At 53.6% G+C, this 24,864-nt stretch overlaps 2 protein-coding genes across 3 annotated transcripts in view; both read left to right on the forward strand.

Moving 5' to 3' along the window:
* Nucleotides 1-1,994: 1,994 nt before the first annotated feature.
* AK4 (adenylate kinase 4) lies at nucleotides 1,995-12,717 on the forward strand. Its single transcript, XM_042820030.1, has 5 exons — nucleotides 1,995-2,154; nucleotides 7,250-7,369; nucleotides 8,920-9,092; nucleotides 9,917-10,035; nucleotides 10,648-12,717. The coding sequence occupies exons 1-5, from the start codon at nucleotides 2,010-2,012 to the stop codon at nucleotides 10,760-10,762; spliced, it is 672 nt and encodes a 223-aa protein (XP_042675964.1). The 5' UTR covers nucleotides 1,995-2,009; the 3' UTR covers nucleotides 10,763-12,717.
* A 1,298-nt stretch (nucleotides 12,718-14,015) lies between these two features.
* DNAJC6 (DnaJ heat shock protein family (Hsp40) member C6) overlaps nucleotides 14,016-24,864 on the forward strand; it is a 39,433-nt gene continuing 28,584 nt past the window's right edge. The window contains exon 1 of one of the 2 annotated variants that reach the window (XM_042819977.1): nucleotides 14,016-14,079. In XM_042819977.1, coding sequence (XP_042675911.1) covers nucleotides 14,055-14,079 — 25 coding nt within the window. In that variant the 5' untranslated portion in view covers nucleotides 14,016-14,054. Of the gene's footprint in view, nucleotides 14,080-21,813; nucleotides 21,998-24,864 lie in introns of those variants that run through there. The other variant, XM_042819976.1, reaches the window with a different exon arrangement.

Consider the following 24,864-nt stretch of genomic DNA (forward strand, 5'->3'; position numbering starts at 1 on the left):
AAAAAGGGGACAGTCAACAGATTATGCAATGCTGATGTCAGATGATGAGATGGACGACTTAAACATATAGTCTAAAACGTGCAGCTTTACCATCCACTGTAATTCATTACATCATCAGCTGCTGCAGGAAAAACAAACAAAACTTTGTTCAAAAACCAACCTTATGAAATCCTGTACGTACAGCCACAGCTTCTGAAAGGGAAGCAAGAAACGAACAATTTGTTCTCACTCTGAAAAGTTCTCACGTTACCATTATTATTCCAGCAGTAAAAGTCTACCGATTTCAGCTGAACAGAAAGAAAGTAGAAAGAAGAATCCTACATTTCAGAAGCCAAAGCGATCGGAGAAGAACTGCTGTTGTACAACTGATCAGCTCCAAGATTTCATCCCATGCTCCAGCAGCTGCTGTTATGCTGTGTGAAGGGAGGAGAAGCACGGCAGCAAAGGTGAGCTGCCCCTCCCCATCACCCCGGCACAAAGACCATCCCACTCCAATTGCACCAACGCTCACTGCCGATGCCATTTGCTCCAGAGAGGAGCTCACCCTTATTCCAACAGAAACCCGGCCGGCAGCACGCACCAATCTCCACATTGCCTCCGTCAGGCTGCACGTACACAGGCTGGAAGCAAACAGGTGTGCACAAACACACTGCTAAGCTCCCTGTCATTATCTAGAGGGCCCTCCCTTCTTTCGAAATAACAACCTGACCAGCTCAGTGCCCAGCACACGTCTTCATCCACGGATTTTCTTCAAGCGCTTCACGTTTCCATACGCTTTTAAAGGCGCTCGTTCCCAGCGCCGTTTCACCTTTCCCTGCTGACAGCCCCGCAGCCCGGGCCCCACTCGCAGCTCTAGGGGTCCTGCGGCGCCCCACCGAAGCTCGGTGTGCTCACACCACCCTCCCCACACGCGGGTCTCTACCTGAGCTGCGGTGCGCTGGGACGGAACCAAAGCGTCCCGCATCCCGACTTCAGCCAAACCGCGAGGAAACCTGAGGGCGGAAAACGGCAGTTAGAAGGCAGCCAGCACACAGCCCCGACCCTGTGAGGAGCCGCGGCAACTCACAACTTTCCCTCGAAGCCGCTCTCCCCAGCGCGTTTCCCGAGCCCCGGGGCGGGCGGCGGGTCGCCCGAATCCCCCCGGAGCCCCCGGCCCCTCGCCGGGCCGCACCCCGCGGCAGGCCCCGCCCGCGTAAACACCGCCGCTCGGAAAACAACAGTGCGCAACGCGGGAGCGCCGCGCCCGGCCCCGCCGCACGGGCGGCTCTCCCTCCCCCGCGTTGTCCCCTCGGGGCCGGGCGGCGGGGCCGAGCCGGACCCACCTGCGGGCGCGCGGCGGGGCCGGGGGCGGCGTGACGCAGCACGGGCGGGCGGGCGGCGTGAGGGCCGCCATCTTGGCGTGTTGATGGCAGCGCCGCGCGGCCATGTGACGGCCGCTTCCGGAGCGGCGCGGGGGCGGGCGGCGGGGCGGGGACGCGCGGGGACGCACAGACACACGGGCGTACGGACACACGGACGCGCACGTACACAGACGCACGCGCGCGCGGGTGCCCCGTGCTGCTGCGTATGTGCGGGTGGGGGGGGCCGTACCGTCAGCGCGGGGTCCCGCTCGTTCCGAGCCTCGCTCCGCCCCCCCGCGCCGCCCATCGGTGTGGGACCCGTCGGGCGGCGGGACTACGAGTCCCAGGGTGCCGCGGCCCGAGGGGGCGGGCAGGCGGGCGGACAGCCTCCTCCCCCCTCCCGCTCCTTTCATCCCACCCGCCCCCCCCCCGGGCTGATGTGTACCGTGTGCGGGGAGGGGGGAGCGGCGCGGTGCGGCCGGCAGCCCCTCCGCGCTCCGCTGTGAGGGGGATGCGGGTGCCGTCGGGGCCCTGCCCCCCGTTGCGGCGGCTTCTCCTCCTCCTCCTCCCGCAGCTGCGGGCTCCCCCCGCTCCGGGGCTCCGCGCTGCCGCCGCGTAACGCGCCGTGCCGCCCCGCGGGGACCCCCCGCCCGGCTCCGGTAGGCGGCCATGGCCTCCAAAGTGCTGCGGGCGGTGGTGTTGGGTCCCCCCGGCTCGGGGAAGGGGACCGTATGCGAGAGGATCGCCCGCAGCTTCGGGCTCCAGCACCTCTCCAGCGGCCAATTCCTGCGGGAGAGCCTCCGCGGCGGCGGCGGTGAGTTACCGGGGGTCGGTGCGCACCGACGGGGCGGGAGGGGGCCGGGGGAACCGTCCGGGTTTTGTCCGTCCCGCTGAGCTGCGGCTTCTCCGCGCTCCGCCGCCGAGCCGGGGCCGCCTTTGGATTGCGGGTGGTGGCGTCGCTGGGTTTCGTTTATCGTCTCCCCTCTGCATCTTGAGTTGACGGGGTAACTGATACGATGGGGTGACTGTCCCAGCTCTGGGCGCAGCTGGAGAGGCAGCGGAGCAAATAGAATCCTAAGGTATCCCGAGTTGGAAGGGACCCATGAGGATCATCGAGTCCAACCCCTGGAATAACCCACGCAAAAGTATTGAGTTTGTTGGATTTGGCAAGAGCAAAATTTGGTATTGGAACTATGATCATAGAATCCTACAATGGCCTGGGTTGCAAAGGAGCACAGTGCTCATCAGTTCCAACCCCCTGCTGTGTGCAGGTCACCAACCAGCAGCCCAGGCTGCCCAGAGCCACATCCAGCCTGGCCTTGAATGCCTGCAGGGATGGGGCATCCACAGCCTCCTTGGGCAACCTGTGCCAGTGCCTCACCACCCTCTGGCTGAAAACACAGCCTGTGTGATCTTTAAGGTGCCTTCCAACCAAGCCATGGTATGGGAGCATTGCAATATGACTGAAGGCAGACGCTTGAAGTTGTGCAAGGGATGCATGTGTTCATGAGGATCCTGTTGAGAAGCGGGGTGCTGCAGCTGTGCCATCCACTGCAGGAGGGCTGGGGAAATGCTGCAAGGTGCCCATGTATGCTCCTCTCATTAAACTACTTCCACAGTCAGAGAGTGGGGGGGGGACAGCAAGCCTCAGCCCATCCTGTGTTTTGCATCTTAAGCCTTTTGGAGAGCTGATAGCATTTGCTGTGCCTGCGCTATCAGATCCCATGAACTTCAGGGGCCAGCAGCCAGTGGGGTGGCTGTAGTTGGGCAATAACAGCTTGCAGCAGCTCCTGTGCCCTGCTGCTGTGCGTGGGACCTGCCCAGGAGGAAGCTGACTCAGAAGAGCCGCGGAGTGGCATCCATGCAAAACAGGAGGGGGGGAAATAAGCGCACTTTCCCTTTTTAGAGGTGTGACAAGAAGGGAGGGAAAGGGAGGGTGAATGAATGCTGAGAGCTGTGTGCGCCGCGGGGTGTTGCTCACCACCCTGCCTCTGGTCACGCAGTTAAAAGGACCCAGATTTCCTTCTATAAATAAAAAGCACAAAAATATTTCCTTTGGAAAAGAGACTGAGAATTCAGAAAGTCCAGCTAACTTTTGGCTGGGCTGCAAAACACCTGAGGGCAAACCAGGCGGATTTGCAAGGTGTGGGAGTACGGCCGTGGGTGGGGAATGCTCCTGTGGGCATCAGGTGTGCAGTGCTGAGCTGTGTGCACCCACAGGCTTCCCTGGGTTTTGTGTGCAGCTCTTTGTGTAGGAGAGCTCTGGGGATGCTGCAGGAGGAGGGAGCTGTGAGCTGAGTTAGCCAAAGTCTTCCAAAGTAAACTTGGGTTCCCAAAGGAGACAGCACTGAGAAACGTGGATAAAACTGCTCAGAAGTAAACCAGCCTCGACTTGGCACAGCTGATTGTCCTTTCAGGTGCCACCTCTGACATAACCTCTGGTCACAGCTCTCAGCAAGGTGCAGCTATTTGCTTTTTTTCCGCTGTTTGCTTTGGACAAGCTGTTACATGAGCATGCTGCCATGTGCCAGCTCCGGAGGAAGCTAAATAGAAGTAAATTCTCTCCTTGGGTTTATCATCTGTGTCACTGACATTGCACTTCAGGGCAGAGGAGCCACATTACAGCACCTAAAGGACTGTTGGGGGGGTCCAGAGCAAGGATCATAGGTGGTTTTTGTGCTTGCTGCTGCAGGACATGGTTCACAGGAAGCCAGTTAATCAGTGTCTTGCTCAGTGGCTGCCCTGTTGTACAGAAGTGCTTTTTGTGGTTGTTGGTGAAGAAACAGTGCTTTTGGTGCTAGGCAAGGTGTGACGGGGGATGGTGACTGTTTTATTCATCCGGTTCAAGCCTCAGTGCCCAGGGCTTTATTTCTGGTCTGTGCAGCATCCTGGAGTCCCAGCAGGACCCAGTTAATTTGCCCTAAAACTGTGTGCTCCAGGCAATGCCTGGCTCTGTCCCCTCGCCTGCTCACTGTGCTGCTCTGGTGCAGCCATCGTTTCAGGGGCCATCTGCTTTTGGATGTCCCCAGATGTGTGGCTGTGCCAGGCTCCAGTTCCCCAAAGCTGGGTCCTGCCTTCAGGGATGGGGTGAGAGCCCTGGGCTGGGGAGAAGCACTGGGGCTCTGAAAATTAGAGGAAATATCTGGCCTTGGCCAGCCATGGTTGTTATAGCTTAGTGCACAGATAACTGCGGTCAGTGCTGCATTAACCACTTGGAGCTTCTCCTTCTGTTAACTCCAGATTGCTCTGCTGGAGCCTCTGTAAGAAATCATGCAAAAGGTGGCTCCGAGGGACCAAAAGTCCAAGGTTATTTTGTAGTGTCTGGCCAGGGGCTGCTGGCCAGCAAAGCTTTTGTGCTCCATGCCAAATTCCTGCACCTTGTGCTTGGGAACAGCCTCTTCTTGAGCCCTTGCAGCCTCTCCAACCCTCAGCTGGTGCTGCTGCCTTTGCAGGAGGTGTCACAAGGCTGGGACCTGCCATGTCGCTCTGATAAGAGTTGGAAGGCATGGATGGACTAGGGTTACAGCAGGGGCTGAAGTCCTGCATTAAACCTGTGGTCATCAGCTTAACAGGATTAAGTGATAGCAGTGTGGATTTTGGCCCTTGTTTGGGAAGGATGAACCCCAGATCATCACGCAGCGGGATCGGGATCTGCAGGGATATCCATGCGTGGGCATGCCCAAACCCTGCTGCCTCTTGGCTCAGGGCTGGGGCAGTTGCACCACAGAAATGCATAGGATAGATTGAGAAAATTGGAGATGAAAGCAACCCAGGAGGGTTGCGCTGCAGGGGTGATGTGATGCAGCACATCCCAGGTGCTGGGGGCCAAACACTGAGTAGCTCCATGCATCCTTTGCAGGAACTATCTGCCCACTCTGCAGTATGAGCAATGCCTTGAGAGCTTGGGAGGAGGCTGAGCAGGGATGGAGGGGCTCCAGTAGCAGTCTGAAAGCATTGCCACCCTATGCTGGTGTGTTGACCCTGTGTCAGTGCATGCACTCTCATGGTGGTGCATTGCCCCCTTGCTGATGTGTCCCCTGAGCATACTGGAGCATTGCCTGCACCAGGAACAGCAGAGAGCTGTCTGGTTGTTTTGCAGTCATGGAAGAACTACAGCATTTTGGTGCAGAGCTATGGCCTTGGGTGGACGTGTGAGATGCATTTCCAGACTTCCCAGCTCGTGTGTCGTCAGCAGCTGGTCCTGTGGGTCCGTGGGACAGGAGTAGGACCTGCAGCTACAGCCTGAGCTCTGCTCCCTAAACCAGCCACAGCTCTGCAAGTCCTCTGGCAATGTGCAGGCCACATGAATAAATATTAAAAAATGTAGGTGGATGCAATAATATTTATGCCCTAGCAGGTCTCTGTGCTGCTTGCGTAAGACATAATGTATTCTTTTCATCCTCATGTGCTTTCCCGAGCAGGAGGGTGACATATGGGCAGCGACAAAGAGCTTGTCGTTGAACAAGGTATTTTCTGCAGCCCTGGGGATGCACTGAGGCTACGAGCTGCTCAGCAGCATTGGTTGCAGAACGTTTGTGGAGCGGAGGGAGGGGACCACCATCGTGCCCATGCTGACTCATTCCTGCAGTTGGGTGACTCAGCGTTTTGTGGGCAGGTTGCCAAAAGGGCAGCCTCTGCGTGCCCTGCTTCATCCACACGTGTTGTTTTGGGGAGGTTCCCTGCAGCCTCACACATCCGGAGCTGTGCTGCAAGGGCTGCTCCAGGCTCCGTCCTCCAGATGAGATGGGCTCTCTGTGGGAGCTGTGCTTCTTGCATCAAACCCTTCTGCGTGCCAGAAATTCAGCCTGTGCTCTGGTGCCCGACCAGCTTCTACATCTTGCTGTAGTCTGGCAAACCAGAGCCTAGAGAGTCCTTTCTCCTTCAGCCAGCTTGCATCTTTCAGCTGCTTCATTCTAAAAGCCACCAGTGAGCCACTATTGAGACTGTATGTTGCCAGACTGAGACAGAAGGGGGTGGTGGGCCCTTCCTGGAGGGGGAGATCAGCTAAGGACAGTCCCAGTGACAGAAGGATTCTGCAGGGAACTTTGTCCTGCCGCACCTCCCTCCATGCTCAGCCACCTGTGCAAAGCCCCAGAAGCCTTCTCTGATGGTGCAGCATGGCAATTAGTACTTCAGATAGAGGACTGTGCTCTGAGAGGGCTAAAATGTGCTGTCCAAGCAGAAAACTTGCAAAAAATGGGCTGCAAATCCCATTTTGGTGACAAATGCTGTTAGGTGCTTTGGGAAGAGGATACGCTCAGATTTTCTTACCTGAATGTATCCTGAGTTGAGGCTCGGAAGTCTTAAAAGCCTGTGGATGGAAAGCTATGTTCTCCTTTCAGCAGTGATAACAGATGCTCAGAGGCGTGGGTTGTCAGACGAGCTTTCTGACGCTGCCTGTTTACTGTCACATTTTATATGTGACACTGGGAATGTGCATCCCTTCAGATAGTTTATAAAAGATGGTGCAGTGTCTCACGACGTACATGAAAGCAGGAGGAGGCAAACTTGGTTTGTCTCAGTCACGTTACAAGCATTACCCAAAAGCATCATTTGTCCCCATAACTTTATGGGAAGCTCCTCTGAGGCACAGTGATTGCAGCTGTAACATTGGGCATGTAGCAAGGTGTTATTATATGCAATGTGCAGAGCAGGAGGTGGGCCTGGCAGCTGGCTGCTGAGCAGAGCTGCAGCCATGCAGTGTCTCGGTGACATCTGGTGCAGGTAGCCCTGCTCATGTTACCCCTCACCACGCATTCCCCACCTCCAGAGGAGCTCTGTGTTCCCCACTGTGCTGCCGAAAGGGTGATCGATCTCTGAGGGCAAGCAGAATTTGAGGGGGAGCAATATAGTTTCATGCAGAAATGTCATGCAGCTCTAATTTCTTTCTTTTTTTTAAACTTGAACAGAAGTTGGCAGCTTGGCAAAGCAGTACCTTGAGAGAGGCCTTCTGGTGCCTGACCACGTCATCACGCGTGTGATGATGACGGAGCTGGAGAAGCGGCGAGCAGAGCATTGGCTGCTTGATGGTGAGTGCATCTGTGTGGGCAAAAGCCGGCCACCTTAAAGCTTCGCTTTGCTCCTGATGGGTTTGAGAAGACCAAAGGTGTCTGTCCTGGTGCTGCTGGCAGTAGATGGGGGGGCAGATGGCACCAAACTGCCTGCAGAAGCAATGCTCTCAGGGATAGCATGAGGTTCGCCTATTTTTTGTAGTAAATCAAGAGCTTAAGGAGGGACTCCATCAGTTTGAAGCTGCAGAGCTAAAAATAAGAGCTGGCCCTCGCTATGTGTGGGTGCTGTCAGTTGGGGTCAATGGTCCTCACCGGTTCTGGCAGCAGAGCAAGGAGAGAAATTGGTTTGTGGCTGTTGCTTCTCTGAGCCCTAAGAAGCAGCACATGTGTGTGCAGTTGAGATCATTGTGTGGGGAAGGGAAAGGAGAGAGGTGTTTCATAAAGCAGCCCCTGGGGCCAGCGTGCAGAGCGGGGCTGGCCAAGAAAAACTTCTTCCCAGCTCCATCTGCAACTGAACGAGCTGTGATCCCAAGCCATACAGCCACCTGGGATAGAGAAGTGCTCCAAGCAAAGTGTGTGGGAGGTGTGCAGCAGGCAGCTCTGATGGCAGTGCTGAGAAGAGCTCTGGGGTTTGGGCAGGGGAAAGGATGGTGGGACTTGGTGGGGTGCAGCTACCTGGGTTTTTGGGCAGAGGCCTGTGTGACACAGGGAGGGGCAGCCAATCTGGTGAAACACTTCCAAAAAGCTTGTTACTAATACTCTCCTTTCCTTACTTTGAGATGTTCCTTTGGTTGCTTCCTAGTTAGTAAGTTGCAAAATGAGGAAAGTGGGTGGGCAAAACACCCCAAACTCAATCTCCACTATAACATTTCATTACTCTTAAGTAACACTACTCAGTTCACTGGAAATACAGTGATTGGCAAATATTACAGCAAGCAGCACTGCACAAGCAAGTATTCTGTATTACAAGTCTATTGTTTCTGCATTCATGAGCGTTTGCATCCCAATATTCACTCAGACCCAGGTTTGCCTCCAGGGCAAAGCATGGCCATGGGTGGTGGGCATGGATCTGGGAGCCTCCTGCTTTGCACAGTGACCTCTGACAAGGAGCATGCTTATTTCAAGCGGTCCATTCAGTAACACGAAGAACAGTCCAGCTTGACTTGGGAAAGCAGATCGCATGTATTCTTTCTCATGCTGACTAATTCATTAGCTCTGATGACGTGCTGGCAAGCTCAGTGCTAATAATGCTCAACTGGGGAAAGGTCTAGGATGTCTTCTGAGGCTCTGCAGGTGTTTGCTGAGCTTAGTGGTGGCCTGGAGGGGTGGGGAAAGTCCTCACGCTGGGCACCGCTTCGCAGGAGAACACGAGCCTGCAGAGATCTGTGTGTTGTATTTTGGGAGCTGGTGCTGGAGGAGCTATTTTCTGCAGCAGCCATCTGGTGGATGGCTCTTTCGCACCATGTGCACTGCAGCGAGGAGCTGTGCTATCTTTGCAGCACCTTTGCAGCAGGCGGCCGTGTGCTTTTCTTCCAATCACCCTGCTGTGCTGTGGTACGTGCCCGCAGGTTTCCCACGGACGCTGGGACAAGCTGAGGCACTGGACAAGATCTGTGAACTGGACCTGGTGATCAGCCTGCACATCCCCTTCGAGACGCTGAAGGACCGCCTGAGCGCCCGATGGATCCACCCAGCGAGCGGACGGGTCTACAACATGGAGTTCAACCCTCCTCACGTGCATGTAAGAGCTTGGAGCAGCCTTCTGCTGCTTGAGTGGGCTGGCACAAGCTTCAAATACCACTGGGGAAAAATCCTACGTAGTAAGACCACATCAAAAGCAGCGTAGCCTGCAGATCGGGGTAGCTGATCCTGTTTCTCTGTGCTGGTGAGACCTCACCTGGAGCACCGTGTCCAGATGTGAAGTTCTCACTACAGACACTGACCCCTGGAATGCCTCCAGAGAAGGGCCACAAAAGTACATCCAGGGATGGAACACCTTCTTATGAGGACAGGCTGACTGCTGGGGCTGTGCAGCTGGGGAAGAGAAGGCTGTGGGGGAGAGCTGAGAGCTGCCTTTCACTATCTAAACAAGGGATGTAAGAAGGAAGGGGACAGACTCTTGAGTGGGATCTGTGGTGATAGGACAAGGGGAAATGGTTTCATACTAAAGAGAGGAAGTATAGATTGGATAGAAGGGAATAGGTTGTGTTATTTTGCTTTTTCTGTTTTTTTTATGATAAGAGCAGTAGAGCACTGGCACAGGATGCCTATAGACAGTGGTGTCCCATCCCTGCAGACACCCAAGGTCAGAGGACAGGGCTCTGAGCACCTGGTGGAGCTGTGGGTGTCCCCATTCATTGCAGGGGAGTGGGACCAGGTGGCCTCCAAAGGTCTCTTCCAACTCAAACAATTCTACGATGCTATGAAGACCCAGGGATATTGGGGCACCGGATGGCTTTGGCCTTGAAAGCTGTCCTGCAGAGTTCTGCGCAGTGCCTTTTGATAAATGAGGTTTGTGCTAAGTGCTCAATGAAAATGCTCTTGACAGCATTTGCCTTTCTGCAGGGCATTGATGACGTGACTGGCGAGCCACTGGTCCAGCGTGAGGATGATAAACCTGAGGCCGTCACTTCCCGGCTCAGAAAGTACAAAGATGCTGCAAAGCCAGTGATAGAGTTATACAAGTGAGTTCAACCGTGTGAATAAGGCACAGCCCTGCTGCATTCTGTGGGCAGATGGCCGTGCAGCACACCCAGGACCATGGAGGTGGTGCCCTTCAGGGTGGTTCACTCACCAAACCAGTAGCAGATTTTTTTGCTGCTTCAAATGGCATCAGTGAATGCGTTTGTTAAATAATCCACTGTGCTGTGCAGGTCTGGAGTGGTATGTTTGCCTTGCAAAAAAAACAGTCCAAGGCTCCTGGGCTTGGCTTTTTAATGAAGTACTGGGCAATTGGCAACAAGGCAGAGGAAACAAGGGCAAAGGGTGGTAGAGAGCACATAGATCATGAGTGCATACACCTGAGGGGAGATGAGAGGTGTCTTCTAGCCCCCTGCATGCAGACACATGGATGCTTTGATGTAAGCATCTCAGTAGCTGCATGTCTCTAAAGCTCAGAGCTGTTGCCATTTTGAGCTGTGCGTTGCTGTGCCGATGCTCCAGGGCAGGCTGGGGTGGGTGTGCTGTAAGTAGATGATCACACTGCAGGATCTGATCCTGCAGTCCACACCGTTATTTTGGAGCTGAGAAATGTTTTGTCCTCACCCTCTTGGCACTAACTGCTTGACTCTCTTCAGGAGCAGGGGTATCCTGCACTCATTTTCGGGGACAGAGACCAACAAGATCTGGCCATACGTGTACGCTCTGCTGTCCAACAAGATCCCACCCCTGCGCTCAGAAGAGGAGCACTAAGCAGCTTGGGCTGGGGACCAGGAGCTGGTGTGATGACTGCTTGGTTTCTCTGCATGGTGCTCGAGCTGTGCTCAAATTAGGCAATCATGCAGTACCATCACCAGGTGTGCTGGATAACAGCTGTGGAAACACAGTTATAACCAGTATCCAGGTGAAAAGATCTATGCTTACAAGGTCAAGTCTGCTAGAATAAGTGTTATTTCTTCCGAGGCTAGAAAATATTCCTGCCTGTGATCCAACCACACAGATCAATGGTGCAAACCTAGGTCATGATTCTTTCAGGTTTACACAACTTGCCGTGATCTCCCTGCCACCCCTGTATGAAACACCAGCCTCTAAGCCTATAATGTGCCGTTCCATTGCCCTGTAGTACTGTTTAACACAGGTCTCTCTCTTGTTGTCTTTAAAAAAAAATATATATATTTTCTATTAAATTTATTTCTTAGGGAAGTAAAGCTCTAAAGTGCAAGACTTCAGCCCGGTGGGAATTGGCGAAGAACACAGAAAACATTCACACTAGAGCTCAGAAACATCAAGATCACATTTCTGGTAACAGTAGACATAGAAGAGGGGAAACACAGGAGGTAGAATTACCTACTTGTGCTTTTCCCATCAGGAGAGATGAAGAAAACAGTAGAAAAAGCTGCTACGAGCTGGTGTGATGTGGAGCAGGAAGGTGAGCAGGCTCTGGTTTGTGTTTACCTTGTCTGTAGCTTTCCATGCCACGAGATACAGCCCCATTTCAGTAGCTTCTCCCAAAGATTTTAGATGTGTTTTGGTGAGAAACAGAGTCATTCCTTGTTCTCTGCTGCCTTTGTCCCACTGGAAAGGGGCTGTCCCAAGGATGTGCCTCCTGTGAGGGGTTCACCTGCAGTGGTTGCAGGCTCTGGCAGTGCCACAGTCCTGCTGTCTGTCCCTTATGTCCATGAGGGCTGTCAAAGTGACCACACTCCTTTCAGCAGTGTTGTGTGTGAGCGTGCATCTGTCTGAAGCAGCATTAGCATGCTCCTGCTGCCCAGCAATTGGTTTGCAAACAAGATAAGGGCCGTGCTGGTGCTGTTCCCACCCCTGCATGCAGGAGCTCTGGGCACAGCCACTGGGTCTATGGGGACGATCCCCTGGTCTCCTCCAGTTGCCTTATTTTATAGACTCTATATTTAAGAAAAAAAAAAAAAGAAAGCAAGGTGTGTATTTTTTAAAGTTTAAAAAATAAAGCTGAAATTTTAGCATCTGCTTTGGAGAACGCTTTGCCGAGCTGCTTGCTGCAGTCTGCCAGCCCACAGGCAGGGATGCAGGGAAGCTGTCACTGCCCTTCACCCATGCAATCAATTAGAGCAGCCTGGGCAAGTTCCTGTTGCTGAAATGTCACTGTGTTTTTGCTTGGGGAGCAGCTCTGCAGCAGGGCAGGGCGGACCAACTTTTTAGGGAAATATTCTTTTAGGATGTTTTTCTTTCTTTGGCCCTGGGGGCGCTTCTCTGAGCCACCTCCACCTCAATGCCACCAGCAGCTCTGCTTGTCTCTGGCTCGGTTGGGGACAGCTTTGCCCTCGCTTTCTCCTGATAACAGCCAGAATCCATCACGATCCCCTGCAGTAGCATCTCTGGCACGAGAGCGCTTGTTTCAGAGGCTCTGAGCTCTCCCATAGATGCAGAACCTCGTGGCCACGCATCCCTGCAGCCCTCAGGACAGGTTTTTCTGTAAGAGTTGTACTTTGCACTTTGGTGGACCAAACCCCGGGTTGTCCCACCAGGCAGCGCAGCCCTCGCTCTCCTCTGCCCCTGTGCTGTGAATCTCGCGCTTCCCACAGCCGCACTGTAGGGACCAAAGGGCGGCTGGTGCCCACGTCCCAGGATGTGACACTGAGTTTTGCTCCTTGAGTTTTCTCCCGGGGAATCTCCATTGCTGTTCTGCCGCTTGGAAGATGTAAATAAATTTTTTCTCCTGCTTATCTCCAGCTTGGTGGTGTCTGTGAGTTTTGCCCTGTGGCCACCTAACCTTTCCCCACACCGCGGCAGTAATGGGTCCTGTGTGACCCAGGGTTTGTCTGTGGGAGATTGGCACCAGTGGGCTCAAGGAGGATGGGAGGGAAGGAGAGGATCTACAGTACCCACACTTAAACTGGAGGAAATCTCCCCCATGTGGCTTCTGGTTTGTACATGATGCTGCTGTTTGAGTCCCATCCTGCAGCCAGCTCCCTTCACAGAACCATTCAGGCTGGAAAAGCCTTCTGTGCTCCCCCATGCCCACTGCCCACGTCCCTCAGTGCCACATCCCCATGGCTCTGAACACCCGTGGGCAGCTGTGCAGTGCTGAGCGGCTCTTTGGAGAGGAGATACCCCCTAATATCCAACCTTCATTTGATAAAATCCAAAATTGACAGAGCTAATCCAGGCAGCTGTGAGATGCTGTGGGCGAAGCCGGATGTTCCTCTTCTGTCCTCATTGTGCATGGAGAGGTTCTGGCTTTCCTGTTTAACTTCCCCCAGCAGAAACAAGGCAGATCATGAGGCACTGCAACACACACAGCTTGCTCCAGTGCCCCCAGTAATCCATCACGTGGGTTTGGGCAGAGGGAATTAAAAGCTGAAGGTGCCCAGAGAAATCGCTGTAGATCTGATGGTTGGTTCTTTTTAATTACCAGCCAGCAGCCCTGGTCTCTCCCAGACTCCAGGGTTCAGTTGGTGACACTACCCCATAAAGCGACACTACCCCATGATGTGACACTGCCCCATAATGTATTGCTCTGTTTTCTCGTGGGTCCATGGAGGGCAAAGCAGCCTGGGCATCCCCGAAGATCTGCAAGCAGATTGCTGCTAGGTGTTTCTTTGAGCTTCAAAACACTAAAGTCATTAAAATTCCCACCTTTCTGTACTGTGGCGTGTGTCGGCAGCCCAGGCTGGGGGCAGGCAGCAGCTGTATGTGCGGCATCACCTGCTGCCCACCTCCCCGGCGGCCCCAATCCCTGCGCATTGCTCCTACAACCTCACTGGGATCGCACCGGTGACCGACGCAGCCGCTCCGCAGCCGCTCCGCAGGGTTTGGCGCGCGGCTCGGTGCCGAGCCAGGAACATAACAAAGTCAGGGGGAAAAAAACAACCAAGCAAAAAAAAAAAAAAAGGAAAACGCACGAAGTTCCCACTCGCTCCCGCCCGCCACTGACTCCGGATCCCGCTCCGTGCCGCATTTTGGGAGCCGAGTTCCGCCCGCCCGCACCCTCTGTCTGCACCCTCCCAGATCGCTGCCGCCGCCCCGTCTGTCCGTCCGTCCGTGCGGGGCCCCACCGGGCGGGGGGATGATGGAGCCGGCCGGGGGCCCAGGTGAGCAGAGCGTGGGGGGCGGGGGCGGCGCCTGGGGGGTCTGCGGGAATCCCCCCCACCCGGAGCGGGGCTGAGCGGGACTCGGGGCTGTGGGGAGCCGCGGGGTCGGCAGCGTCTCGCATCCCACATCCCGCATCCCGCGTTGGCATCTCCTCGGGCACCCCGACCCCAGCTCGGCGCTGCGGGAGCCATCGGAGCGCGGTGCCTTCCCCCCATAGGAAAGGGATCGATTTTTAGGGTTACAGATCAGAGCTGGGAGCGCGGTTCCGCTGCCCGTTCCCCGCAGCGAGGTGCGCGGGGTGCATGGGGCCCGGCTCCGCCGCCGGGCTGACCTTCAGCACGGAGCCTCGCTGCACTGCATTCCCTTTAGCAAAAAAGCCCGGGGAGAAAATGAAAGGGTGATTTGAGTAGGGTTCCACTTGCTTCAGCGCTCCGGGGGCAGGCAGCCTGCTGTGGGAACAGAACCCCGCTTTCCTGGTGCTCTGGTGGCCGGCATTGCTGCAGCCTTCGTTTGGGTATTGGTGAGGGGAGAACAGCAGGAGGAGGAGGAGGAGGAGGGTTGTTTTGGTCAGGTCTCCGGGTCTGCGAGCTCCAGGCTCCTATCAGCTCCTGCTCTCTGCCGAGGCCCTCCATCTTCCGCCAACCCTTCCCCAGCAGATTCCTTAGTCATAGCCTTCCCGGAGCGAGAGCGAACCAACCCCGGATCCCTGCGCCCGGCGATCCCATGGCACAGGCAGCGCGGAGACAACCCGGCTGCTCTATATTTAGACAGCAGTGACACAGCTGACTGCCCCGGGAGCGCTGGCAGCCCATGGATGCAGCATTTCGGGGCATTACGCAGACCCACGCGTCGCCCTTGAAGCGCTGCGTCGCTCACAGCTCCAGCCCGGGCGTTTTGCTGCTGACCCCACTAATCTGCCCCGCCGGGCTTAACCTGAGTCCATGCTGTACCCGGAGCGCGGCACGCGGTGGGGTGGCCAGCAGGCTCGGTTTGGGGCTGCGGGGGGGGATTTGCTGCAATCCGGCCCCGCGCTGCCGCCCCGCGCAGCAGATTGGGAGAATAAAGCCCCGGGGCTGCGATCCCAGCTGGCACCGTGACGCTGCGGCTCCCGAACGCCGCAAATGGGATTATGGGCGCTTCCCAACGGCGGGTGGAGCGGCCCTGGGGAGAGCTATAAATATCTCTGTGGATTTCTTATAATAAAACATGAATACTGAGTTAGGAACCCTTACGGCAGTTCACCTTCTGATAGCAGCTGGAACCCTGTGTTGGTAGGTAGGCAATGTACAGATTTCTGCCTAAATAAGTTCTTTTCAGGAAACTAAAATAGGAAGGACGGGAAGCAGTGCCCGCTTGGGTCTGCATCCCAGCTGGGAAACTGATCTGACAAGGCAATAGGATGTGCTAAAAGATCCTCAGAGGGACACGGGGGGGCAGGGCCTGCGGTGGGGATGTGCATCCCCTGCCCACCCCAGCAGCTTTGGGAGAAGCAGCCGGGCGCTGCCAGCCCGCTCTCTTCCAGCAGGGCTGAAGCTTTTCATCTTAATCTCTATTTCTGCAGCGTTTTTATTTCCTGATGAAAGCAAAACCCGGCCTGAGCCGTGGTGAGGGTGGATGCAGCAGCTCCCGCAGCACAGCTGTCTCTGAGGAGCCCTCATTTCCCATTTGGAGATCTTTTCCAACCTTAACGATTTTGCGCTTCTACCAGTTTCTCCCCTTGATTTACCACTGGCCTTTTTCAAATGCAGACAATTCCCTCCTGAACAGAAATGCAGAATGATGCCATTGCAAGCACTGGGCCTTGCACAGAGCAGGATTTTTCTAGGGCTGCTGTGCGATGGATGCAATACCCCTGCCATGGAGGTGTCAGCGTGCTTCTGAACTCATCCCTCTCCTTCACCTTGAGATCACACATAACACATTCTGAAGGCTTGCAGACAAGCTCCTGAGGCCCAGGTTTTTGTGGCATTGAGCTATTTGCAACATGCATGAGGATGGGAATAAGCAGTGAAAGGGGAGCAATGAATGGACAGCAGTTAGGCATGAAAATACCTGATTTTTATCCAAATCCCTGCTTGATGCCTCCATGCAGAGTCCCTGAGCGTGGGATGAGTGGGCTGTGCACTGTGTCAGGACGGAGGGGCACAACAGAAAGCCCCACAGACAGCAATCCCTGCTGAGCACCATCACAGAGGGCAGAAGTGGATGGGGCGATAACAACAGACCCACTGCAAGGCACCAGAACACAAAGTAAAGATAAGCTGTGTAGATGAAGGGGAGGAAGGCAGGGAGGGAACAGGAAGGGCTGATATGTGTGCACTGAATGTAGCCCATGCCCAAGTGTCTGCCCCAGAGCAACGACCAGCAGGAGAATGCAAAAACCACAGGCTGCTGTCTTCCCATCTTGTACATTTTTGAACCTCCTGGTGAGGTTCATCTTTTCCTCAGTAACAACTCCCAAGTTGCTCTTTTTTCTTCCTCCCTGTGCTCCAATTGCTTTGGTTGGACCAGCTGCCATGGAAGCTGCTCACTGAGGTTCTGGAGATGCTCCCAGTGAGGCCATCCAACCCAAACTCCCCACATACTTGGGATGATTGTACTTTACTTCTGCTCATGTCTTTGTGTGAGCACTTCTATTGCCATCAGTGTTCAGGGCAACCGGTGTTTCCTCTCTAGGTGCTCCAACAGGGACCACAAACACCTCTGAAATGAGCTTATGGCCACTGATTGACAAATGCTTTTGTATTCCATATGGAATCTGAGCATTCTGGCCAAGCCTGACTGCTGCAGGGGCTCACAGTGCCCTCGGCTGCGGGAAAGCAAAGGTCCCGGTGATAAAGCCATGTCTAACACAAACAAGTCTGAGGCTTTCTCAGGGCCACGTGTGCTTTTCATCAGAGACAAACAAGGCAGGAATCACCAGGTCAGAAGTTCCAAAATAGCAGACGGGGCTCACAAAGGGTTGAATCCTCTCATCACCCTCTCTATCCAGCTCCCTAAAGATCCCAGTCCTGTGGCAAGGCACATAGCACAGCGGTGACCTGCTGCACTACTGAGCAGTCTGTATTTCTCCAGCACATCTAGGCATGGACAGGAGATGAAACCACATGGCTGTCCTTGACTCCAGTCCAAACGTTGCTTATTTATCCTCAGCACAATCCTGACACTGCTCTGAAGTCCTCTTTCCAGCTCTGGATCAAACGCCTTTTCCCATTTTACTGTCACACACCTATTCCTGGAGCAGTGCAGGGGAAATAGTGCTCCTGGCCACCCCATGGCACTGCCCCAGTGATGAAGGAAGGCCCAGAGCTGAGGGCAAGGGGTGTCCTTCTCTGTGCACTGGTCATTTACTCCCTGATGTCATTTGGGCTGGAAACCAAAGACTGAGCCTGGTGCTGCAGATGAGGCATGTGGTCACGGGAGGGCCCAGCTGACACATGCAGGTCAGCCCTGCTGGAGACAGGATGCTTTCAGGGAAAATGGGTGCTTAGAAGAACTGTTGCTTCTGTTGGCCTCGGGGAAGATAAGCAGCAAGGAAAACCCTTCGGCTGTATGCAAGAACATTCACTTGCTGCCTCTTACAGAAGTTAAAAATGATCTGGTAATTGCCACAGCAGTGGAGAGGTAGGATGAGGCATTGTGGGTCTTAGGCCAAGAAGCAAAAAAGCCTCAATCATACAGCCTCATAATGACCTACAACTCTTCTCTGAGGTGTAATTATTTCTCCTAGTTCATCAGTGCTGCTTGCTGATGTGAAAGGAGGCAGAGCTAACCCAGACAGGGGCTTGCTGTTTTTAATCAGTTCAATCAGATGTGCTTAACTAGAGTTCAACGAGATGCTCTTATTTAAGATGCTGGCAGCTGGAGAGGCAGCTCTTCCTCTAAGGACAATGACTTAGAGTAAATTTCTTATGGGCTGTGTCTAGAAGGAAAGGTTGGACAGAAAGAAGCAGTGATGCTCTTCTGCTGAAGGAGTGCTGTAGGAGCTCAGGTCGAAGCTAATGCCCGTGGATCAGGTTCTTAGCTGCCTGCTGGGGCTGAGCTGGTGTGAGCAGGCAGCACAGAGGCTGTGTGAGAGTTGTTTTGGGGTTGTTTTGGGGCTTGGTTCAGGATGTGGGGCTTCTGTGGGTCAATGTGATGCTGCCATAGGTAGTTCTGGCAGATCTGTAGCAAACCAATTGTTTTTGCTCCAGCTCTCCATAGGGCTCAGGATTTGGTGCTGAAGGGCTCTCCAGAGCATGGCTGCAAGTGCTTCTTAAGAAGGTGAAGGGAAGGTAAAGAAAATTAAAGGAGTGCTGTTGTGTTTTCTTTCCTTTTTTTTTCTTTTGTTCTCCTCTCTCATTCTCCAGTGAAGCCTTTGAGGACCAGCCTCCGGCTTCATCCAGGTGTTCGCAATCGTTAGGGACTCAACGGTCTGTCCATCTACCTCGGTGCACACCAATGTGGTGTATGGTAAAATGGCGTTTATTGCAAGGAGCACATCCTTCTTAAAACTTTCCCCATACCTTAGGGCTACTACCTGACCAATGGACATGTGGCATGTCTTGTTTCTTCCTTATTTGGTCTATCCTGTTCTTCTCTCTTATCTTCAAGTCATTTGTTGCCATGGTTTCCCAGGGGCCAAGGGGCCCCTGTCGACCCTGGTGATTGCCGCAGCCCATTCAGTTAACTACACTCCAGAAAGCCCGTTCTGTGGAATACTCATTAAAGAGCTGTTGAAGGGAACCCAAATCAGGGGCTCTGTGAATTGAGGTGGTTTGATTGGGATTTGAGTGCTTTGAAGATGCGGAAAGACAAAATGTTAATTGTCTGGAGCACGTAGTGATGGGCCAGGGTCCCACTGCAAGGAGTGGGGTGAGAATGAATGGGAAGAGGGAAGTCCTGTCCCTGGGGCTGAGGGGCTTTTTGGAAGTAGAAGTACAAAATCTGAGCTCTGTATGTTTATTTACAGTCAGTGATAGTGTGGTCTTTCTTGCGGGTGAGATTAAAGGAAACTTCCAGACTTGAATTTAAGAATCAAGCAATGAAGTTCTGCTCAATTTTTCTTCCTGGAGTAGAGTGACTGTTGCTCCCAGGTCCGACCACGTGAGGAATGAGGAGCTAAGCTGCTTGAGCAAGCCTTGCTTTCCTTAACAACAAGTGCATTTTTCAGCCCACAAGAGCAACCCCAGCAGAGCCCTGCTGGTACTGCGTGCCCTCATCTGTGCAGAAACAGATGGCTCTGGGCCTCCTGCAGAAACACTCTGTGCTGAGAGGGTTCATGGTTCACAGTGGAATGAATGCCTTTGAACAAATGTTCAGCTCATTGAGTTCTAGAGGTATCGCCCTGGACGGTAAATTAATTTTCAAGCTCTAGTTGTAGTTCTTACAACACTGCGATGTGTTCACGGGGAATTAAGAGTTTAATATTTCACCTTAACTGCTCATCTCGTTAGAGGAGAGCTGGAAGAAAACGAAGTCGCAACCTCCAGATATTTGGTGCTGCATTACAGCTGCCAACACTGACTTTTGTCCAGGAGAGCTGCAGCCCAGCTGGTAGCACAGGGTTGGAGGCTGGGCCACCAAGTGACCTTGGGAGGTCAGCAGTGGGGAGGGAGCTCTTCCCTCCCCAGCCTTTAGCCGGGTGCAGCCCTCCCTTGCGCTGCACGTTCCTACAGCACCTGCCAGCCTCACGGCGCACACGATAAAAACACCTGGATTAGCTGGTGGCATCAATAAACCTTGGGGGATGTTGATGAATTATTCTAAGCAATTGTTTCCCCGTGTCTTTTTGGTTTTGTTTTTCTTTCTTTGCTCACGCTTTTGGAAGTCACTTTATTTTTTCTTGGCTAAGGTGCTGCAAATGGGCAGTGTGAGGGAAGGGAGCACATTCCTATGGGCAAGCATGGCTACCTACTCATAGACAGCAATGCATTAACAGCCCAGTAAGGAGAGCGCAGCAAACTGAAACGCAATCTGCTACTGCGAGCCATTTATGTCAGGTTACTCATTTTAATTTGTTTGCTTGTAAATCTGCTTGTTTTTTGTTTTTTGTTTTTTTTCCTGAGGAAAATTCTGGGTCACAGATGTACCTTGTTTGCAGTGCAATGTAAAATTGCTGGAGTTACATAAACAAAAACATGCGATGAGGTACAGCTGTGCCAGGTACCCACTGCCCTGCAGTGGGAGAGAGGAGAGTTTAAGCCAAGTGTCAGCAATATTTCAAGTTCTGGTTATTGCTTTCAAAGCAAGCCTGTGTTTATTTATTTATTTTTAAGCAGAGCACTTTGTGCCTTCTTTGTAAGAGATTGGAGGCACAGCTGTTGTGTCTGAATGCATCAACTTCTTTTCCCTCTTCATTTTCTTTTAATTAAAAAATCAATTTGGAAGAGCTGATAATGGTTGCTTCTATGGAGCATCTCTTAGTTCCTCTGTCTCATGTGGAAGGGAAGGATGCTACCAGGTGCACAGAGCTAGGTGTGGCTCATCACATGCTGGGGGATGTGCTTTGTGTTGGTCTGAAGTCTGCGCCCATGTGAACAGCTACAAGGAAACTGGAATGCTAACAAGATAACTGGTACAGCACCCAGCTGCACTGGCAGGGTTTTGGGGTGTCTGAGAGTGGTAGGATGAAGAGGAATGTTACAGATTAGGGGCCAGTCTGCTGGGAAGGAATTACGTGGAGAAGGATCTGGTTGACTTCCCATACCAGTGGTTGGCTGTGAGGCAACGGTGTGCCCTGGTGGCCAAGAAGGCCGATGGGATCCAGAGTGTACTGCCCACAGTGTGGCCAGGATCAAGGGAGGTGATTTTCTCCCTCTTCTCTGTCCAGGAAGGACACAGATGGAGAACTGAGCTCAGAGCAGGGCTGCCCAGTTCAGGGCAGCCATGGAACTGCTGGGAGAGCTCAGTGGAGAGTGCAGAGATGGTGGGGGCATGGAGCATCTCCTGACGGGGACAGGCTGAGAGCCTTGGGGCTGTGCGCATGGGGAGGAGAAGCTGAGGGGGATCTGATCAGTGCTGATCAATATCTAATGGTGGGAGTCGAGTGGGTTGGGCCAGGCTCTGTTCAGTGGTGCCCAGCAACAGGATGAGGGGCACAAACTAAAACGTAGGAGTTTCCATCTGAGCACTGGGAAAAACTTTCTACTCCAAGGTGGCAGAGCCTGGTACAGCTGCCCAGGGAGAATTGGACTGGGAAATCTCCAGAAGTGCCTTCCAACCCTTGCGTTTCTCTGAATGGCTTTGAACTGGATGAGGGGAGATTTAGGCTGCCTGTTAGGAAGAAATGTTTTGCCAGGAGGGTGGTGAGGCCCTGAAAGACCTGGGACCTACCGCTGCCCAGAGAGCTGTAGGTTCCCGTCACTGGAGGTGCCCGACACCACGGATGGGGCTAAGAGAGCTGTCCGTGGCAGGAGCTGGAACTGGATGGCTTTGAGGTCCCTTCTAACCCATCCTACCTCAAGAACCTGCCGCCCGCTGTACACCCTCCTCCTCTGAGCTTAGAGGTCGCGCTGGGAGCGGGCGGTGCTGCGGGCGCAGGATGTACGAATGCACCATTTTCCTTAAAGATCTCTCTTTCCACGGGATCACGGATCGCGGTCGCGGCCCTCCGATTGCTTCCGGGCCCGCGGAGGCGGGCAGAGCTCAGCGGCCGCCCCGTCCCGCCCCGTTCCTCCCCTCGGGGCGGCCGGAGCGCTCATCTTCCGTCCTGCCCGCGGCGGCACGGCAGGCTGCCCGCCCGCCTCGCCCCTATGAGCCTGCTCGGCGGCTACCGCAAGAAACCCGGAGGTGACGGCTATGAATCTTTGCAGCTGGTGGAGAGCGGCGCTGAGGGAGGCGGCGGTGGGCCCGGCGCGGTGGGGGCGGGCGGCCGGAGCCCCGCGCGGCAGCAGCAGCAGCAGCACCGCGCCGACGGCAGCACCATGGACAGCTCCGGTAAGGGCCGCGCGTGGGGACAATGGCAGCGCGGACAATGGCAGCGCTTTGTGCCGGGCTGCTCGCGGCGGGAGGAAGGCGAGGCGGGCGCCGCGAAGCCCTTCCAGCTCGGGGTGCTCTGTGAAATCGGCTCGTGGTGTCCTCTTGGTTTCACCTTCTTTGGAGGAAATGGTTATTTGGAAGGTAAAACGGATCGAGGGTGCTGGGGTCTTTTCCCCGAGTGCGACCGACCGACCTGTTTCCCAGAATTATTGGTTTTCCTTCCCTCGCCCAAAAAGCATCATCCAACCAAGGTGCGTTGATTGTGCTGGAGAATGTGGTGCATGCAGCGTTTTTATTTAATCAGGGAGTGGGGGACCAGATGGTCTTCGGGATTGGTAATGGGATAGAGAGCTCTTCAGCTCTGTATCACAGGTCCAAATTTGCCTGGGTCACCAGCCTTCGGGAATACTCATCCAATAGCTTCTCAGTGAGCCGCTGGAAGGAGCTGCTCTGTGTCTGGTTGCTTAGTGGTGCCCATCCCCACCAACACCTGCAGCTCGTGCAGGGGGCTTCCGAGGCCAAACCTGGGCAGGATATGCCTTGTCCAGTCATGGGGGGCCAACCCTGTGTCTATCCATCATGAGGGAGCGATGTCGCAGTGATACCTGCACTGCTCCATGAAAGAAAGGCGTGGGCCTGGGGCACTCAGAAGCATTCCATTCACTGCCTTTGTTTTAACGTGGTAACCTTCTCCAGAGGGAAATAAATCTTCTTGACCCATGTCTGGATGTGGGTGAGGAGCCATACCTTGTATTCATTTCACGTTTTCTCTGGTATAATGGGAATAATGTTTTCCTCTTCCTCATTGCCACGTAAATCTGCTTTCCAGAGTTCTTCTTGAGGCTTTATTTTTTTGTTTCTTTTGTTTGTTTTGCTTTTTTTTTTTTCTTCTCACTGCTGGACTTTAGAACTGATTTTAATTTGCTGCTATGATATCTTTGCTATAGTAGCTCGCAATACTAGTGTATGTCAGTAGATTCTTACTCACAGCAGGCTGCCTGGTTACAGTTGTTTGGATCCATACACTGGCATATCCGCTGCATTGGTTAGATACTGCTGTCTGTTTAACCTCTATCATTAAGGCAATTATCTGAATGAGTTTCCTAGAACTTTCAGAACCACTTACCCCCAGCCAGGCGTGGGCTCACGTCAAGTCACAGCTTTTGTCTGGTGTCAGCTCGCAGTGTTATTTCAGTGTTGCTGCTGCAGTCGCTCTGTTCTGTTTCTTCAAGCCATGCCGCTCCCTGCTGAGCCAAAAAGAGGTGTTTGTGGATAGCCAGACAATACCTTTATTTAGGGCTTCCGTGCAATATTCACCCATTCCAACAGTTTAGCTGCAAATACAAAGACATCGCAGAGTGCTAATTGTACTGACTCCCTCAGTCTGCTTCTGGGATGCTCTGCCCTCAAATACGTGGGGCTGGGAAGGCCGTGGTTAAGGGCTCTGCTCTGTGCACTTGGTGTTCTTGACATCCATGGCAGTGGCTCTCAGTCTGCCCAAATCTTACAGCCACGCTCTGGGCAGCAGGGAGCCTCAGGCCTGATTGTGTGGCCTTTGAGTTGAGTTTAGAGAGCGTTTTTTGGTAATTGTAGTAAATTTGTATGTTGTGCATACAAATACATTTTTTGGAGGGTGTCTAAATCTTCAGGTGAAGTTCAAGAACCTAATGTGAAGCTCTGTTTTACATGTGAATTCCCAGCTTGTATCTGCCTGGTTCATTTAAACACTGGCTGCTGAGAAGTGACAAATTATCAGCCCACAGAAAAGATGTTTTTCTTTGCTGGGGATGAAATTGTAAAAGCTTCAAGAGCTGTATCCACCCCTCAGGTGTGCTTTTGGCTTCTGGCCATTTGGTAATTGAACTGTGGGGCAATTTATCTCTAATGCTGTGTGGAGATGTGTCATTCTGGGGAGAGGTTAGGTAGTACAATAAGGGAAAGACAGGGCAATAAGGTGGCTGCGGTTTTGGCTTACTAGAGCAAGGGGAAAAAAAAACCCACAACATTTTCCCTTAAAAAATTAGAGAATATATTCAAAGGAAATATTTGAGAGTCTTCCACTGGCGGTGACAAGGTCTAACTTCACCTGATAGGAAGCAGCAGAGAGTTTTCCAGCCAGGAGCAGAGATCTGGGACCCTGGGGGGAGGAGAGCTTGAGGTGTGATGGCAGTGGCAGTGATGTGTGATGGGGGTGGCAGGGCATTGGAGCCTCTGCACCCAACAGTGATGTCTTTGGGGCATCCTGGCCCAGTCAGAGCTCTTTCTGTGCATCCCTCCCACCCTGCTTTCTGTACTTTCCAGGAGTTCTGTTGCGTTATTTTTTCCTCTGGTTGTAGATGATGGTTTTGCGTGTGGCAGAGCAGCTGCTGCCTCTGTTATCACAATGACTGGGAGATGCCTTGGGTGCTATGAAAGTCTGACTGGTGAGGAATGGTGCTGAAGGCAAAGTGCTGATGGCTGTCGGGCAAATTATGGGTTGCTTTAATTTGTGCGGCTACTCCTGTTGGTGCTGCAATGACACAAACTCATGTGAGCTGAAAAAACGGCCCAATGTTGGTTTGTGTCGTTGTTGTTGTTGTTTTTGGTGGGGGTACTGGTGTGCTTGGGCAGTGTAAGTGGAAATTCCTGCCCATATCTGTCCCTCACTGTTGGGTTGGGTTCAGCTCAATGGAATCAGGAGCTGCCCCCCACCAGGACAAGCTGGCCAGGGCCCCAACCACAATCAAAGAAGGGACTGGTAGGGACCTCGAGATCATTGAGTCCAACCCTGTGCTAGAGCAGTTCCCTACAGCAGATTGCACAGGTGGGTGTACAGAAAGGTCTTG

The sequence above is a fragment of the Centrocercus urophasianus genome, unplaced genomic scaffold, assembly GCF_019232065.1.
Source record: "Centrocercus urophasianus isolate 14NV4802_14NV808 unplaced genomic scaffold, USGS_Curo_1.0 seq_18, whole genome shotgun sequence".
Lineage (NCBI taxonomy): Eukaryota > Metazoa > Chordata > Aves > Galliformes > Phasianidae > Centrocercus > Centrocercus urophasianus.

Coding starts and splice junctions, on each gene's coding strand:
- AK4 (XM_042820030.1), top strand. CDS start 2,010: ATGGCCTCCAAAGTGCTGCGGGCGGTGGTGTTGGGTCCCCCCGGCTCG. Junction 2,155..7,249: donor GAGCCTCCGCGGCGGCGGCG/GTGAGTTACCGG, acceptor AAACTTGAACAG/AAGTTGGCAGCTTGGCAAAG. Junction 7,370..8,919: donor AGAGCATTGGCTGCTTGATG/GTGAGTGCATCT, acceptor ACGTGCCCGCAG/GTTTCCCACGGACGCTGGGA.